Source organism: Trichoderma asperellum, chromosome 2 (assembly GCF_020647865.1).
Source record: "Trichoderma asperellum chromosome 2, complete sequence".
Classification (NCBI taxonomy): Eukaryota; Fungi; Ascomycota; class Sordariomycetes; order Hypocreales; family Hypocreaceae; genus Trichoderma; species Trichoderma asperellum.
The window spans coordinates 2,255,711-2,270,227 of record NC_089416.1 but is presented as its reverse complement, the minus strand read 5'-3'; the positions used below and the strand labels follow the sequence as shown (position 1 = coordinate 2,270,227).

Below are 14,517 nucleotides of genomic sequence, written 5' to 3'. Positions count from 1 at the left end.
GCTAGCTATTGGCTTTGTGGAGAGAAAACAAGAAGAGAATGAAAGAGGATTGAAAAGGAAGAAAAATTCAAAAATAAAAATGAAATGAAATGAAAGATCTATCCGATGATACCTGTAAAGTCATGTAAAAGTGAGGATGAAGGTAGCCAACTTGGGCCTATTGTTTCATAACATCGCAAATAAGACAATAGACTCAATAGCGTAATGCATGCTTCATAAGAATAAGAACCCTGATTGTTTCAAGCACAAAAATATATCGCTCTCAAGTCCATTCCGCTTGAGTGTATGTATTGAATGTCCGTCCCATCCTGAAGAACGCCATGTATGCATTTCCCATCAAGCCCACGCCATGGTAGATCCTATCTCGCACATTGTCCCGAAAATGATATTACCCGCCCAATCCCTTATTCCTTCATCTCTTTCTTCGGAACCGGCTATTATAGCCTGGTCCGCCTTTGGCACCATTGTTCCGCAGCTTCAGCCGTTGGAAGTTTGCATGTGCCAGCTGGTTCACTTTGCGGGCTGCCTTCTTTACCACCCCTTCTTCCTTGGCGGGCTTCTTCTCAGTCTTCGCATCCTGGGTATCATGGTCATCTTCAAACTCGCCATCAGACTCGCCTGCGACATCTGATTTGTCAACATGAGCTTGGGTATCTGGAATGGTATCTTGACCATCTTCATCTTCATCTTCATCACTCCCGTTCTTCTCAGCCAGGTTTGTTGGTCGCTTAGTTCGAACCGGCCGCATGTTTACTCGTCGTGTTGTTCTCTTCTGCCCCTTCTTCTTAAACACCCTCATTGGTTGTCCGTCACGATCCACAGCATCTTCTGTAGGGCTGTCATACAACCCCTCATCGTCGAATCCACCTAAAGGCAGCTGTTTAGCCTGGCTATCTGGCTCCAAAATGTCTTGCTTCGGCTCCGGCTTTTGTATCTTGATCATGGGCGGAGGAGGGCCACCAGATTCCATTTCGGCCTCGACTGCGCGCAGCGCCTCAAGGTCATCATCCAGCTGTTCCTCCTCGACCTTTCGAAGACTGGCTACGATTTCGCTCAAGCCACGAACCAGAGGCTTTCGCGGCAGCCTTAGAGGTGGAGCATCAAATGTTGTGTTTTCGTCTAGTGTTGGAAGTGAATGCCTCTTTAGAAATGCAGGGGTATCAAACTGGAGCTTGGATACGGACGTGGGCGTTCCGGCCATATTCTGTCCTTCCCTCTTCTTCATTGGTGTCGAAAACAGCTTTCGTTTGCTGGCAGAGCTTGGAGTAAGTCCTAGTTTGACTATAGCATCTTCGCTTAAGTTGCTTTTGCGCTTGCTAGGAGTTGCATGGGAACTAGCAGGGCGACCGATCTCCTTCACCCCCTTCAACGGACTCTTGAACTCTTTTTCCACCAACAGATCAAACAGCCCAAGGACTTTCCCGTCCCGCTGAGGTGTCGGGCCAATGGCTGTCACAGGTGCAGGGCTAAAGAGCTTCCTGGAAATAGCCGGGCTATTCATATATTCGTCGCCGCTCGGGGCCAGTCGTTTCGAAGGTGTCTCGGCATGTTTTGCTCGCTTCATTGGAGTCTCGGCCGCCGATACGTGAGCTGCTTTACGCTTGTCATGCTTGCTTTTGGGGGCGGAGGCGTCTGAGAGAGGAGCCAGCTTTCCAGTTATTATATCGCGAAGCTTGTTATAGTCTTTATACTTCTGGGCTTTTGCGAGTTTAGCGAGGGCAGATTGTAAGTGGGCAGTTAGCATGCGAGCTTACCTATATCCGGGTTATTCTTGATGTCCTCTCTGCCTGGCTTCTTCCCGCCATGAGTCTTTGCCCAGTCTCCCTCCCATTGCTTCAGATCAGCTCGCACTTTCTGGGCTCTTGCTTCATACTCTTTCTTTGCTTTCTCTTCCATTGCAGCGTCAGAAGCTGGAGATGCACAGAGGTAGGTATACGCCAATTGAAATCGAAGGCAGTGAATCAGGATATCAGAAGAGACATGTCTTTTACAAGAACGCCAACGGAACTCAAACGTGGCCAAAACAAGAACGAGAGGCAGGTTTATAAAGAAACAGACCCAAAGAGCTGAAGAGGATTTGTTTTGTATACTTGAATCCTCCTTCGTCGAAAAGCGTCATGTGGGGAACTGCAAGTCGCGCACGCAAGCGCGCTGCTTGTCATCCATTAGAAAAGCGCGTCCTGCAGAAGAAGCACTTAAAAACGGCCGCCACCGCCACAGGCCGACCCCACTGAAGCAGCGCCCTGTACGGAGCAGTCCTACAGGCTGTCAATTGCCCCACCAAGCAACCACTAGACTAAGTAATGAAGCGTCGATATCGTAACTTCTCCCATCTTCTTCTCTTGCATCTTCACCACGGCATCTTCGTTGCATCCTCGTTATCGTCGCGCTAACCCCATGGAAAGCGGGCTGGTTGATGAAAATGATGAAATACATCGCAAGGTCCTCCAGAATACGCTGCAAGAGGTGGCTGCAAGAGAACAGTCGGATAACGCCACCAAGTGCTGTGTCATCTGCTTAGACACTGTTAGCGATGTCTGCGAACTTTTGCCATGCGGGCATGATAGTTTTGACTATGTTTGTATATTGAACTGGCTTTACGATAAGCCCCTATGTCCCCTTTGCAAGAGGGATGTAACCAAAGTACAACGAGGCCCTCCTGAGCGCCGAGAAACGACCATCATAGAACCGAAGCCGCAGCCATCTTCAACTACGACATACTCCCATCAACCATCATTTCCTCGTCCTAGAGCTAGAGCGGCGAGGACCCCCAGATTTACGGCTCATAATAATGCCGCAGAACGAGTTCAAACCCTTCGGCGTGATGTTTACCTGCATAAGAGATTCTCAAAGCATGTTGGGTCCAACCGGCTCTCTCTATATCGGGAGCTGACACCAAGGCTCTTCTGTAGCGACGAGCATCTCGTGTCTCGGGCACGCATGTGGATCCGCCGTGAACTGCAGGTATTTTCCTTTCTCACAGCTGAGGAGCCTGCTTCTACTTCTGCTACATCTCGTCCAGACGAAGCTCAAGCACGGAGAAGAGCAAACAACGCCGAGTTCTTGTTGGAGTATATTGTTGCAATTCTGAAGACTGTGGATATCATGGGCAGCGCTGGCCAAGCTGAGGACATGCTATCAGAATTTCTTGGACGAGATAATACGCGAGTATTTTTGCATGAGCTACGATCATGGCTTAGAAGTCCATTTACAAAGCTCGAAGACTGGGATCGAGCGGTGCAGTATGATCCGGTTTCAACAGAGGAGTCTCCATCCGGACCGGCGCCAGGGCGGAGCCGAAATGAGGATGCGCCTCAAATACGGCACAATCAGAACCAGGTGCGATCTAGAGGAGACTATTACCGCCCAGGACCAGCTCGAGGCTCCCGAGAAGAGATGCGGAAATCAAGGCGTGAGCCATATACTCGTGGTAGGCGAAGAAAAGAGAGAGGCGCTTAAGGAGTGGCAGTCTATGAGGAGCATGAAAGCTCGTAGGGCAGGCGTATTTGGGAGTTACTTTGGCTGCATAATAGAAGAAAATGATACCCGTACCATAGATAGGCAATTAAAATAGGAGTTTTTAGGCATCTTCATAATAGAATTGCATTAAATTTAGAAGAGCCAGTCGTGGAAGAGGTCTGGATATTGTCTGCCTGGCCCATTTGTTAGTCGAGCGGCGGAAAATCCAGGGCCACTACTGGCAGTTGTTTTCCGCAAAAGATCCGATCCATGTAAGTCTAGATACTAAAACCACAGACGACACGCAACCAGGTTTAAACTGAAACTTGGGATTCGTCTAGGCAGCCGGTAGTTTATTTCAGCTCCTGTTTGTTTAGTTTAGATTAAATTTTTTGGTTCAGATGAATGTGTAGGATAAATGACATATAAGAATGTAGGCATGTCCAACCAAGCTCACATTATTGCACGCCTCTATCAAACAAGACAACGTTCAACTTCTCACCATTCAAACCTCCTATTTTCCCATTCGTAAGCAAAAACAAGAAGATTATAATAACAATAAGTCGAAATGGCAAACTACGACATCAAAATCATCTCCGACACCGTCTGTCCCTTCTGCTACCTCGCCCGAGCTCGCCTCGGCCGCGCCATCGCCCTCTTCAAGAAAACCGTCCCCGGCGCATCGTCGTCCACATTCACCATCCGCTGGCACGCCTTCCAGCTAGACAGGTCCATACCGCAGGGCCAATCCACCAGGGTGCAGGACATCGCCGTAGAGCGCTTTGGCGCCGACCGTCTGGCTTCCAAGCGCGCGCGGATGGCGCAGATGGGCGACCAGGAAGGCTTCGGGTTCACATTCAGCGGCCGCATTGGCAATACGAGGGATTCTCATAGGATGTCGCATCTAGGCAGAAAGTTGGGCGGGTTTGAGCTGGAAGATAGGGTGCAGGTGGCCGTGATGAAGATGTTTTTCGAGGAGGGCGGCGATATCACGAGCTATGATGACTTGGTCGCTGCGGGGGAGAAGGCTGGTATTGAGGGGGGCGTGGCGAGGAAGTGGCTTGAGGATGGATCTGGAGGCGAGGATGTTGATCAGGAAGTGGACGAGATTGAGAAGTTGGGGATGAAGGGTGTGCCGAGGATCTTGATAGATGACAAGTTTGTGATTGAGGGCGCGGATGATGTGACGGACATGTTTGAGCAGCTTTACAAGGCAAAGGAGGAGAAGGACAAGGGTGAGATTCAAGTGCAGGTGTAAGTTGAATAGATAATTATAGATTGTGTTTGCCACTGCTATTCAGCGGGTTGGCGATGTTGTCATATAAAATAGCTAGGATAATATAAGCCATCAAAATGGGCCAAGTCTGCATTATATGGATAAAAGCTCCTCTTTCCTTTTCATCACCCCTCTAACCCTCCATCATTGCAATTTCGGCGTGCTGTGCTAGCCGGTGTAGTACAATTCTATGTAGAGGCAAGCACTCTATCGCGTATATTTGGGGGTATCATAGTTTTTGGTCTCCTAATTCCATAGCCTTACATGTTTCTTAGCCCTCCAATATCTCTCTCCATGGACTTTAGCCTAGCCTGTAACTCCCTCTTCTTCGTCTCCATCTGCTTCGCCTCCTCTTCCTCTCTCCTCAAATCTTCTTCAGTCCACCCATCACTGCCGCTCTGCTGAGGCTCATCCGCTTCCTTGTCCTTGTCCTGGTCCTGGTCCATCCAGTCCTTATTCATGCTGGCCAGCTGCTCAGCCTGTTCAGCCACCTTTGCCTCGTAATAAGCCATTGTATTCTTCCCATTTCGGTATCTGGACCGTAACGCCACAATGCGCTCGCGAGCTCCCGGCAATTCATACACTCCACAGAGCTTCTCGGCACCGCGCAAGAGCACTTCCACGTCCAAGTCGCCCTTGCGATCTGTTTCTCCCCTCCGCAGCTGTTCGTGCATCTCGCCGCCCAGGACTGCCGCCACCGCTGTACGGCGATGGGGCGCCCTTCGTGTCGGCGGGCCCGTCGTTACTTCGCCCGAGGCGACGTTGAAGACTGTTTGCCGGCGGTTCTTGGGTTTGGCTTCGGCTTCGGCTTCGGCTGCTTTTGAGAACTTTGACGCCGTGGCAGCGGCTGGAGGTGGAGGGGGGACAGAGAAAAGAGCGCGTTCGTGAGCCTCGGTGTCTCGGATTAAGGATGTGATGTCGTTGTTGGAGAGCATTGCATTGGCGAATATTTTCGCAGGCGGGAAGCTGTAGGTCTAGTAAGAAAATGCTATTCTACCTTTCACATATGACATTGTCTTACGGAAGAGAGTCAATTCCCTGGCAAGAGCTTTGTATTTGCTCGAGATGAACTGACATCAGAGTTGAGTCCATGGCTTCTGTTGGCCGCGGTCGACGCGTTTGGCGGAGCTAGGGCAATGAAAAGGCGGATGTAGATGTTATCAGGTTGCAGCAAGGACTAGATAGAAAATTGTGAGACACAAAGAAGCCAAAGAATGCTTATACCCAGGTGGTAAGGGCCGTTTATCGCGGGATGTTTTTCGATGATACGAGATTGATAACAGTAGCTTAAGGTACTAAGGTAGTCACAACAAAGTGGTAGCGGTATTGGCGCCCACCCCACCAAGATCTGTGGCAGCTTGGAGCGTCAAACAGCGGTCCACAGCGGGGCTTATCTGCTGTGTCCCGCTCCAAGATAGAAGAGGAATCTACATGTGCGGCGACTTCTAAGTACTAAGGTACCTACTTTATGGAAGGCAAATTTAAGCAGTAGGAATGTCCATCTATTGTCTATCAAGCATCTCTCAGATATCAGCTATATATAAATATCAAGATATCAAGCAAGTCTACCTCCGTCTTCCCGATAATCTGAAATAAAAAAGAAAATCGATAACAAACATGATGCAAGCGCAGTGATCTATCTATAAAGGTATCGAAGAAGGAAAGCCATTTCGATACATGCTGAAACGTAAAAATAATTGACGCAGTGGCGAGCAACTTGGAATGCCTTCGCCTTAGACTTTGCTTTCTTTGCTATGAGGCTAATACCTCGCCTGGTTGGGAATATCCAAATAATTTATCTTGTATATTCACCGTGCCGTATAAGTAAATATCAGCGTCCCATGGGAACTTCGCTTGAGGCTTCGACGTGCCTCTCTAATATTCTCGTTACATCATTCGTCGTCGTGTATAATAAAGCAAGCTCGCTGTCTAATAGCCATGAATGCCCTCTGGAGAGCTCTTGAATTTTTTTTCTTTTTTCCTTTTTGGCTTTGCCTTTTTTTTTTTTTTTGTGTCATGATTTGTTTTGTTTCTTTCTCTTTATCGTCAACTCGAGTCTGTATCCATAATCTCCATTGCATGGTATGGTAGCTCCTGCGCAAGGCGCATCTCGTTGGCATATTCATCCTCGCTCGAATTGGGCTCTTCTAGCTCATCAATTCGAGGCGCGGGGGGATCCTGGAACAGTAAGCTTCCGCGGTGGACCCTCTTGCGAAATCGCCGAGCGCTGGAGCCGGCCTCATTGACGTCAAGGGCGCAGTCGTTGTCGTCCGAGTCGCTCAGCTCGCTGTGCGTCCTCTTACCGAAGCTGCTCGACATGCTCACTCTTCGAATGCGCTTCAGCTCCTGCTGCCTTCTCATGAACTCCGACTCTTCGTCATCCTCAGTCTCATCATCAGATGCCTCGTTGCTGCAATTAAGATTCTCGAGGTCTTGCATCATGTCTTGGTCCAGATCCCTCTGCTGAGACGCAGACTGGCTTAGAGGCGCCTCGACATCGGATTCACTCTCAATCTCAGTGGGGTAGACGACATCCAGGCCTTCCCACTCACTGTCCATCGGATCCATATCCTCAATCGTAAAGTCAATCGTAAAGTCGCAGCGCTCAGGGATGCTTGTCGCGGGGCCGTGCGCAAGCCTTGCTCGCTTAAGCTTGTCTGTCTCCGCCTCGCAATCAGCCTCAGACTCAGATTCTGCATCTGCATCTGCATCCCCAGATGCATCCAGCTCGTGCAACTCCAAGGCATTCTTTTCGACCGAAGCATCATGTCGCAATCGCTGCGCCGAGGTTGGCAGGCTAACAACGCTAGCGCTATCGGAAGAATCGCCACTAATCGAATGCTCCTTGTCGGCTTCGGACGAGGATGATGATCGCGGGCTCAATTGTTCCAGCGGGCGATAACTGAACTGATGGCCACTCCCATATGGCCTGATATTTGGGTCTTGAGCAAGGGAATTCGCCAACAGGTAAAATGCCGCTGGGTTATCCTTGCGGGGGAAGTCTGGTGAGGTGACAGGAGTGTCGGGCGGTGAAGCTGGGTCCGCAGTCTGCAGCGCGGCCATTTGGGCTGGCGACAGCTTTAAATTTGGCGTTGATGACCGCCTCCGCGGATTTCTGTCGTATCGAACCATGGTCGTGCGTAGTAATAGTAGTAATGGAGGTGGAGAGAAACGTAGATGAGCAGCTCCAGTCCGTGTGAAACGTGTGACCGAATGAGTCGCTGGGGGCTGTCTCTCTTTTTATCTGGCCACGGGGTAGTTCCGTTGTCTCGGTCCTCTAAGCTGGTCGTGTCTCGGACTAGAGTCGCGAGAAAGTTGCGATCAATTGGCCGCGCGGGCCTTTTTAGATGGCGTGGGGTACTTTTGCTTGGAATGAGAGAAGAGGGAGAGCGAGAAAAATAAAGAGTAGTTTGCTGCGCGGGGTGGCGGCCATCAGCATCAGCGCAGGGGAGAAGCAGCAGGAATCATGACATACAGCGTAGTAGCAGTTACTTGTGATTGCGCAGGAACCAGGCTAATTGCGAGGGGCTCTGCTTTCGTAGTAGGTAACTGATACAGGAGATGGAGACAATAGCGGTGTCAAGGAGTCAGGGTCCCAAGTAGGAACCTCCAGCGTGGAGAAGAAAAGACGTTGTTTGCTGTCAAGGGCATGATAAAATTTCTGGAAGGCCAGGTGCTGGCTGTCGGCGTGTTGGTAACACCTTGATTGACGCCCACGGCGCGGCTACTATAAAACAGCAGCTGCTGGTTGGAGACTTGGAGGGAGAAACAGGGAAGATGGCGCTGGGACGGTGGCGGCGGCGGTATATAGGACGGGAGGAGAGCGTGGAAGAGGGAGGGGGGAACGAAGGGAAGAAACAAGAGGGAGAAACAAAGATGAAGGACGAAAAGAAGAAAGCGAGAAAGGCTGAGGGAACCAGCCAACCGAAAGGAAATGGAAAACAAAAGCAGCGCCAGGCACACAAGGACGGGTTTGGAATAGACGAAAAGGGCCAAATTCAGCCCTGGCGGATCTGCGATCTGCTGCCTGGATGCTGCTGCAGACGAGCGAGGGCTGCAGGCGACAGGCGAATAACCGGCCTTGGCTGGACGGCGAGGCCTTTTTAAGCGGCAGGACAACATGTAACTCCATGTGCATCAGCCGAAGCGTCGGGTCGACGGGCTGACGAACCTTGTTTCAGCGTCTGGAGAAAGGCCGGACGCAATGCAGCCAACAAAAGTGGCGCTGCGGACGAAGTAGCTTGCGGTGCATAAACACCAGAACCACAAAGAGAAACGAGCAGATTTGACAAAGTACGGAGTAGTACTATTGCATGGCGTAGTACATAGCTTAGGTACCTTAGTGATGGTGCCTGTAAGTATAGTATGCACATGGCTACTCCCTGGCCGCATCAGGCTCGGCCCGCCCATCCAGCGCGAGAATAGAAACGACGAAACCCCAACTGTCTTGTGGTGTCTTTCCAAATTGATGCCGTGGTATGTAGCTGCTCACTTGGGCGGGTGGTGTGGCACAGCATCATCCCCTTCCCAGCTCAGAAGTGCGGCCGCGCTGCGAATCTTATCCCAAACCTACACAGCATCACTATTTGCGGCGCATCCATCCCTCCAGCATCTTTCTCCGTCTTCTCGCTGGCGCAATCCTGGCAAGTTCTGACAGTTCCTTGGCGCAATTGGCAGTATGGAGTACAGATCCTACACGTACTACACAAACACCGTACTGCAGGTACGAGTGCCTACATGATCCACCCAGTCATCGGGCAGCAATGCTTCCAACCCATCAGTGGCCTTATTGCCCACTTAGACTGCTCTCAAACCTGCTTTCTATCGAAACAAGATGCACGAATTCCATCTTGGGTGGAAATAACCGGAATCTAATGGGGAAAATTTTTTCTTCCTCTCAAAGTCCCGACCTTCTCTCTTGCGCGCGCGCGTTCGTAAAATGAAACTGCCTGATGAGCCATGCTATTGGCGTGTCCTGGCGCATGGCTGGCTTATTGCGAATCTACGGTTCAGCCATCTTACTTATGGTGCTGCTAGACCAACTTCGTGCCTGCTTCTGGAACAAACACTAATAGCAGCACTACCGTAGCGTGCGGTCAAGGGGTGTGCAGCTGAGCTGCACAGCTGGGCTGCTTGATTGGGTGGCCGCGGCAAATAACCGCATAAAGGATGTGCTCGCCGCCCGAAGAATTGGCTCGTATTACTGGACAATCGCGATGCATGACAAGGCGATCAAGTGAGGTGTGATAACTCCGGATCAGGGGGAATGTGCCAATCCAGGAGGTGAATCTGTCTGTTCAGGAGTTAGGAGAAGTTGGCCATGCGACACGAGTCTAGATGGCAGATGTAAGTGCATTGACCACAAGGCATTTCTCAACATGAAGCATATTGCGTAGCAAACATACTAACCACTAATATCTTATTGACACTAATCCAGCTTAGCTTTATGTTGCTCTAAAGAGACACCATCTGATAGTAAGTGCTCATAGTGATAGAACTGTACACGTGTAATTTCAGCTGCTTGGGATCTTCTCCGCGTCGAGCACTCCCGCAGTATGTAGGCCTATATGATAGCGGAGATAACTACTATAGGTACGCCTATGTTTAATCCACACACCTAGCGATCACAACAATATAGCACTACGGAGCATACGCTAGAGTTTTTAGCAAGCAAGCGCATGCAGCATCCGGAGGACCCACGGAAACAGGAATAGCTGTTGCGAGAAACATATTTATGCAGCCATCAGGGGAACTCTCCACGGAGCATTGCTAGATCATTATGCTCTCTCGCTTCTTTCTCTATGAAGATGGGGGCTATAATGCCCCTTGACGTGTGAATGAGTGCCACTGTTCTTCCAAAGTTGGAAAGAAGGGCCCTTGGTTGCTCTATGAATAGAATTGAATCTCAATAGCGGCTCTGGTTTCAACCTAGTATGCTGTCTTGATGCCCAGCATGTCAATCTATGCAGACTTCTTCTCCAACAGCAATGGCTCCAAGACCAAAGCGCAAGAATTTTTTCCATGATGAATAAGTTTTGTGCTGATGAAATTTCGCGTACTCAAGCATAACAAATGATGGAAGAGAGTCGACTTTATTTAATTTTGGAAGAATATAAATTTGAAGTTGGATATTAGGTTATACATAGAGCCAACTGGAGCCTCTTAAGTCTTACCTGGATGGATATAACTATATTGCATATGAGAACAAAGCTAGCTGGAATTTCGTATTAACTAGAGACTTGGCGGGAGTAATAAAATCAAATTTGAGAATCAACTTCTATGTATTGCAATCGACTCACCTACATCTCTCAGCTTCATACATGCTCATTAACCTTGTGTCTACAGCAGACAATATTGAATTATGTAATCACCAGTCAACCACGTCGCGGACCGATAAAAGCTCCGAGTCTTACTGGTGCAGACAGATTGACCCATGCTCGGCGATTTTAATTGGTAGACAGCGCCAGCTGCGAGGCATCTGTGACAGCCTTCTCTGCTAACTTTCAACTTCAGAACGCGTCGTACGTTCGTCGCTGCTTCGTCGCTGCTTCGTCGCTGCTTCGTCCCTCTGGAATCGCTTTTCACAACCTCTAATTACTGATTTTATTCGAGATACCTGCTTCTATAACACCGGCTATCCCTGCTTCGGCCGAATCCGGTCTGCGAAGGACGATGAATCCCGCCCCGGGCCAAATGGCCCAGCAAGGCCAGCCTCAGCCTCAAGGCGCACAGGCTCCTGCTGCTCAAAACCGGCCTCCCATGTATCAGCCTGGGCAGATCAAAAACCTGCCCTTCCTTAGTGACGAAGAGAAGACCAAATATGAGCAAGGATTGCGCGGCCTATGGACCAAGATGAACGGGTCCCCAACCAACAGCCCTGACCAGATCGCAGCGCGACAGAAGATTATTGAATTCTCTAGAATGCTGATTGGGAAGATCCAGCAGAGAAGGACTCTTGCCGCTCAGCAGCAAGGCCAGCAGCAGCCTCAAGCACGGCCGCCAGGTGCACAACCCCAACAGCAGCCGCAACAGCAACAATTGCAACAACAACAGCAGCAGCAGCCGAACGCAGCTCTGCAAGCCCAAGCCCAGGCTCAGGCTCAGGCTCAGGCTCAGGCTCAGGCACAGGCACAAGCTCAGGCTCAGGCTCAGCAGCAGAAGCCACAAGGTGCAGGAGCCGAAGTTACGGCAGCTGGTGCAGCTGGTCAGGCGCAGAATACCCAAGGACAAGCACCAGCGACGGCAGCTCCAACAGCAGTGCAACGGCCTAAGATACCGGAAAACTACATGAAAATGGCCAACGCCGCTATACTTCGGCCTCCGGTGCAGCTGGCAGATAAATCTGCAGAGGGTGCCAAATGGATGGAAGAAATGAAGGAACGTTTTGCACGGGCGCTCATGACTATGGATACAACGAAGAATAATGTTGCCAACTGGGAAAAGCTGATGAATGACCGAACTGCTCAGGGGAATCCCCTCAAAGACGAGGAACTTCGAAAGTTTCAGCTGAGAAAAGACCAACAACTGAAGCTTTATTCTGAGGCTCATAAATGGGTGGAGGGTGTTCGCAAACAGCAGGGAAACTTTCAAGGAGCTGCTGCTCATGCCAACCAAGCTTCAGCTGGCACCGCTGGTGCTGCTCATGCTGCTCATGCTGCTAGCCAGCCTAGCAACGCTACTCCGGCCATGCCAGCCGCTTCGCCAGTTGTAGCAGCTGCCGCGAACAAACCACAGAATGGCAACCTGCCAGCGCAAATGCCTGGCAACGCTGCTGCAGAGGCGGCCAAAAACCAGCAGCAGCTGGCAGCGGGCAATCGTGTTGCAGGCCCAAATGGCATTGCAGCTACGCCTACACCGCAACCGCAAGCACGACCGGTCCCGAACCCTGCTGCCACAGCACAACAGCAGCTACAAGGCCAGCAGCAGATGCAAGCACAAATGCAAGCACCGCAACAGCAACAAATGCAGCAGCAGATGCACGGTCAGCCCCAGGGACAAGCTCAGCCACAGGTTCAAGTCAAGACGGAACCACCGCGGCCCGCACCAGTCAACACCGCTCTCGCTTCAGCTGCTGCCCAGGCTCAGGTTGCTCAACAGACTGCATCTCCTGCTCAAGCAGCGGCACGAGTGCAAACCCCACAAACTGCAACTCCCGTAACTGGCCCAGGACAGCCAACACGAGCTCTCAGCCATTCGGCCGCCATGTCTCTCGCTAATCAAAGAGCAGCTGGAGGCACTCCCGGAAGCGCTCCCCTGCCTAATCCGCCTACAAACATCAACACGGCTGCAGCTGCAGCTACCGTGAACAATCCCAATATGGGAGTATCGGGAGCACAACTCCAACAAGGCCATCCTCATGCTCACCCTACGCAGCAGCCAGCTACTGTTCAGCCAAGAATGCCCATCCCCAAGCAACTGCCAGAAAAGGCCACTGCAGTACCCCAAGGAGTAGTAGTCGGCGGCGGCGTCGTTCCTGGACGACCAACCATGTCTCAGGGTGGTGGAACTGTAGGAGGAGTCATGAATCAACCAGCTGTGCCCAGAATACCAGCCTACAATCACGATGCTGAAGGTGACCACGTTTTGAGCAAGAAGAAGTTGGATGAACTTGTGCGACAAGTCTGTGGAGGACCCGCCGAGGGCCAAGACGGCAATTTTCTGACTCCGGAAGTAGAGGAGGTGAGGATATCTAATTGATAGAACGAGCTATGGTGATGTGCGTGACTAACTGTGCAATAGAGCGTCTTGAGCCTGGCCGACTCCTTTGTCGACAACGTCCTTCATGCAGCGTGCAGAAACTCTAAAGAGCGCGGCTCCAAGGTCCTCGAAATACGGGATATTCAGCTCGTGCTTGAGCGAACCTATAACATTCGTGTTCCGGGCTACTCGTCTGATGAACTGCGCACGGTACGCAAGGTTCAACCGTCTACGGGCTGGATCGCAAAGATGAGCGCTGTGCAAGCAGCCAAAGTAATGCCCGGAAAGGGCGAGTGATGCGGCGCTGAGCACCTATCAATAGCATTTCTCAATGAAATTGGGTGAACTTTCAGCCCAGCTACTATTCTCCCTTCGGATGATGTTGGTTTTCAGGGTTGGATGATAATAAGATTTGGTACGACATGGCGTTTTAGGGAACACTAACGGATACCTGGCTAGGTGGATATAGGCTATTTATTTTGCTTTTTATGAGAACCACAAGCAGCTGAACTGCTCATATAATGTTGCTAGATGTGAGCAAATCATGATGATATCTAGCCATCTGCACTACTGGAGTGAGATGAGATTCGATAACTTAGGCACTAAGGGTAGTAAGGAAGCACAGAAAATGGATTTTGTAATGCGTTGACATTGGAATACTTGGAGTGACGCGATGATTGGGATTTTATTTGCTGCTAATGCGAGTTGTATCCGAGGGATATCTGAATACTAATTAGTATACGGAGTACCTGTAGTAATATATGCATCTTCGTCTACTTAATCATATAGCCTCGAAATACGTCTCTCATTCCATTTTGAGCTTATTGCCATGGCGTATGAGATACTCAAGTTGCTGAATTTGTAACTCCAGGATTCAAAATATCCATCAGACGCACAGCAGTTATGCTTGTTCTGCTGCTTTACAGACTGCTTCAGTAAGTAGCCTCTGCCTGCCAGTGCTCCAAGCTGGCCGTAGGCACCAGGATGGCAAACGTCACTACAGCCTGGCAAGGTGGCGGCCCAGCCCCACAGCCACCACAGCTTACAGCATGCGGCATTAGGTAAGTCTAGGCTACCTCTACGCC

The 14,517-nt window shown here is 50.5% G+C and overlaps 6 protein-coding genes across 6 annotated transcripts; 3 read left to right on the top strand and 3 right to left on the bottom strand.

Annotated features, from left to right (window-relative positions):
- Window positions 1-103: 103 nt before the first annotated feature.
- Window positions 104-2,105, bottom strand: TrAFT101_003067 (uncharacterized protein). The gene is made up of 2 exons (XM_024910527.2): window positions 1,755-2,105; window positions 104-1,698 (listed from the first exon to the last, which is right to left on the bottom strand). The coding sequence occupies exons 1-2, from the start codon at window positions 1,894-1,896 to the stop codon at window positions 413-415; spliced, it is 1,428 nt and encodes a 475-aa protein (XP_024764191.1). The 5' UTR covers window positions 1,897-2,105; the 3' UTR covers window positions 104-412.
- Window positions 2,106-2,346: 241 nt separating this feature from the next.
- On the top strand, window positions 2,347-3,672 carry TrAFT101_003066 (uncharacterized protein). Its single transcript, XM_066126772.1, has one exon. It carries the CDS (start codon window positions 2,398-2,400, stop codon window positions 3,457-3,459), a length of 1,062 nt encoding a protein of 353 aa, XP_065982879.1. The 5' UTR covers window positions 2,347-2,397; the 3' UTR covers window positions 3,460-3,672.
- A 355-nt stretch (window positions 3,673-4,027) lies between these two features.
- TrAFT101_003065 (uncharacterized protein) lies at window positions 4,028-4,717 on the top strand (the record flags this gene model as incomplete). The annotated part of the gene is made up of 1 exon (XM_024903493.1): window positions 4,028-4,717. One exon carries the CDS (start codon window positions 4,028-4,030, stop codon window positions 4,715-4,717), a length of 690 nt encoding a protein of 229 aa, XP_024764189.1.
- Window positions 4,718-4,744: 27 nt separating this feature from the next.
- On the bottom strand, window positions 4,745-6,011 carry TrAFT101_003064 (uncharacterized protein). Its single transcript, XM_024902358.2, has 2 exons — window positions 5,757-6,011; window positions 4,745-5,701 (listed from the first exon to the last, which is right to left on the bottom strand). Exons 1-2 carry the CDS (start codon window positions 5,825-5,827, stop codon window positions 4,996-4,998), a joined length of 777 nt encoding a protein of 258 aa, XP_024764188.1. The 5' UTR covers window positions 5,828-6,011; the 3' UTR covers window positions 4,745-4,995.
- A 212-nt stretch (window positions 6,012-6,223) lies between these two features.
- TrAFT101_003063 (uncharacterized protein) lies at window positions 6,224-8,777 on the bottom strand. The gene is made up of 2 exons (XM_024899430.2): window positions 8,211-8,777; window positions 6,224-8,148 (listed from the first exon to the last, which is right to left on the bottom strand). Exon 2 carries the CDS (start codon window positions 7,865-7,867, stop codon window positions 6,782-6,784), a length of 1,086 nt encoding a protein of 361 aa, XP_024764187.1. The 5' UTR covers window positions 7,868-8,148; window positions 8,211-8,777; the 3' UTR covers window positions 6,224-6,781.
- A 2,453-nt stretch (window positions 8,778-11,230) lies between these two features.
- Window positions 11,231-14,216, top strand: TrAFT101_003062 (uncharacterized protein). The gene is made up of 2 exons (XM_024909535.2): window positions 11,231-13,414; window positions 13,475-14,216. The coding sequence occupies exons 1-2, from the start codon at window positions 11,408-11,410 to the stop codon at window positions 13,727-13,729; spliced, it is 2,262 nt and encodes a 753-aa protein (XP_024764186.2). The 5' UTR covers window positions 11,231-11,407; the 3' UTR covers window positions 13,730-14,216.
- The last annotated feature ends 301 nt before the right edge of the window (window positions 14,217-14,517 follow it).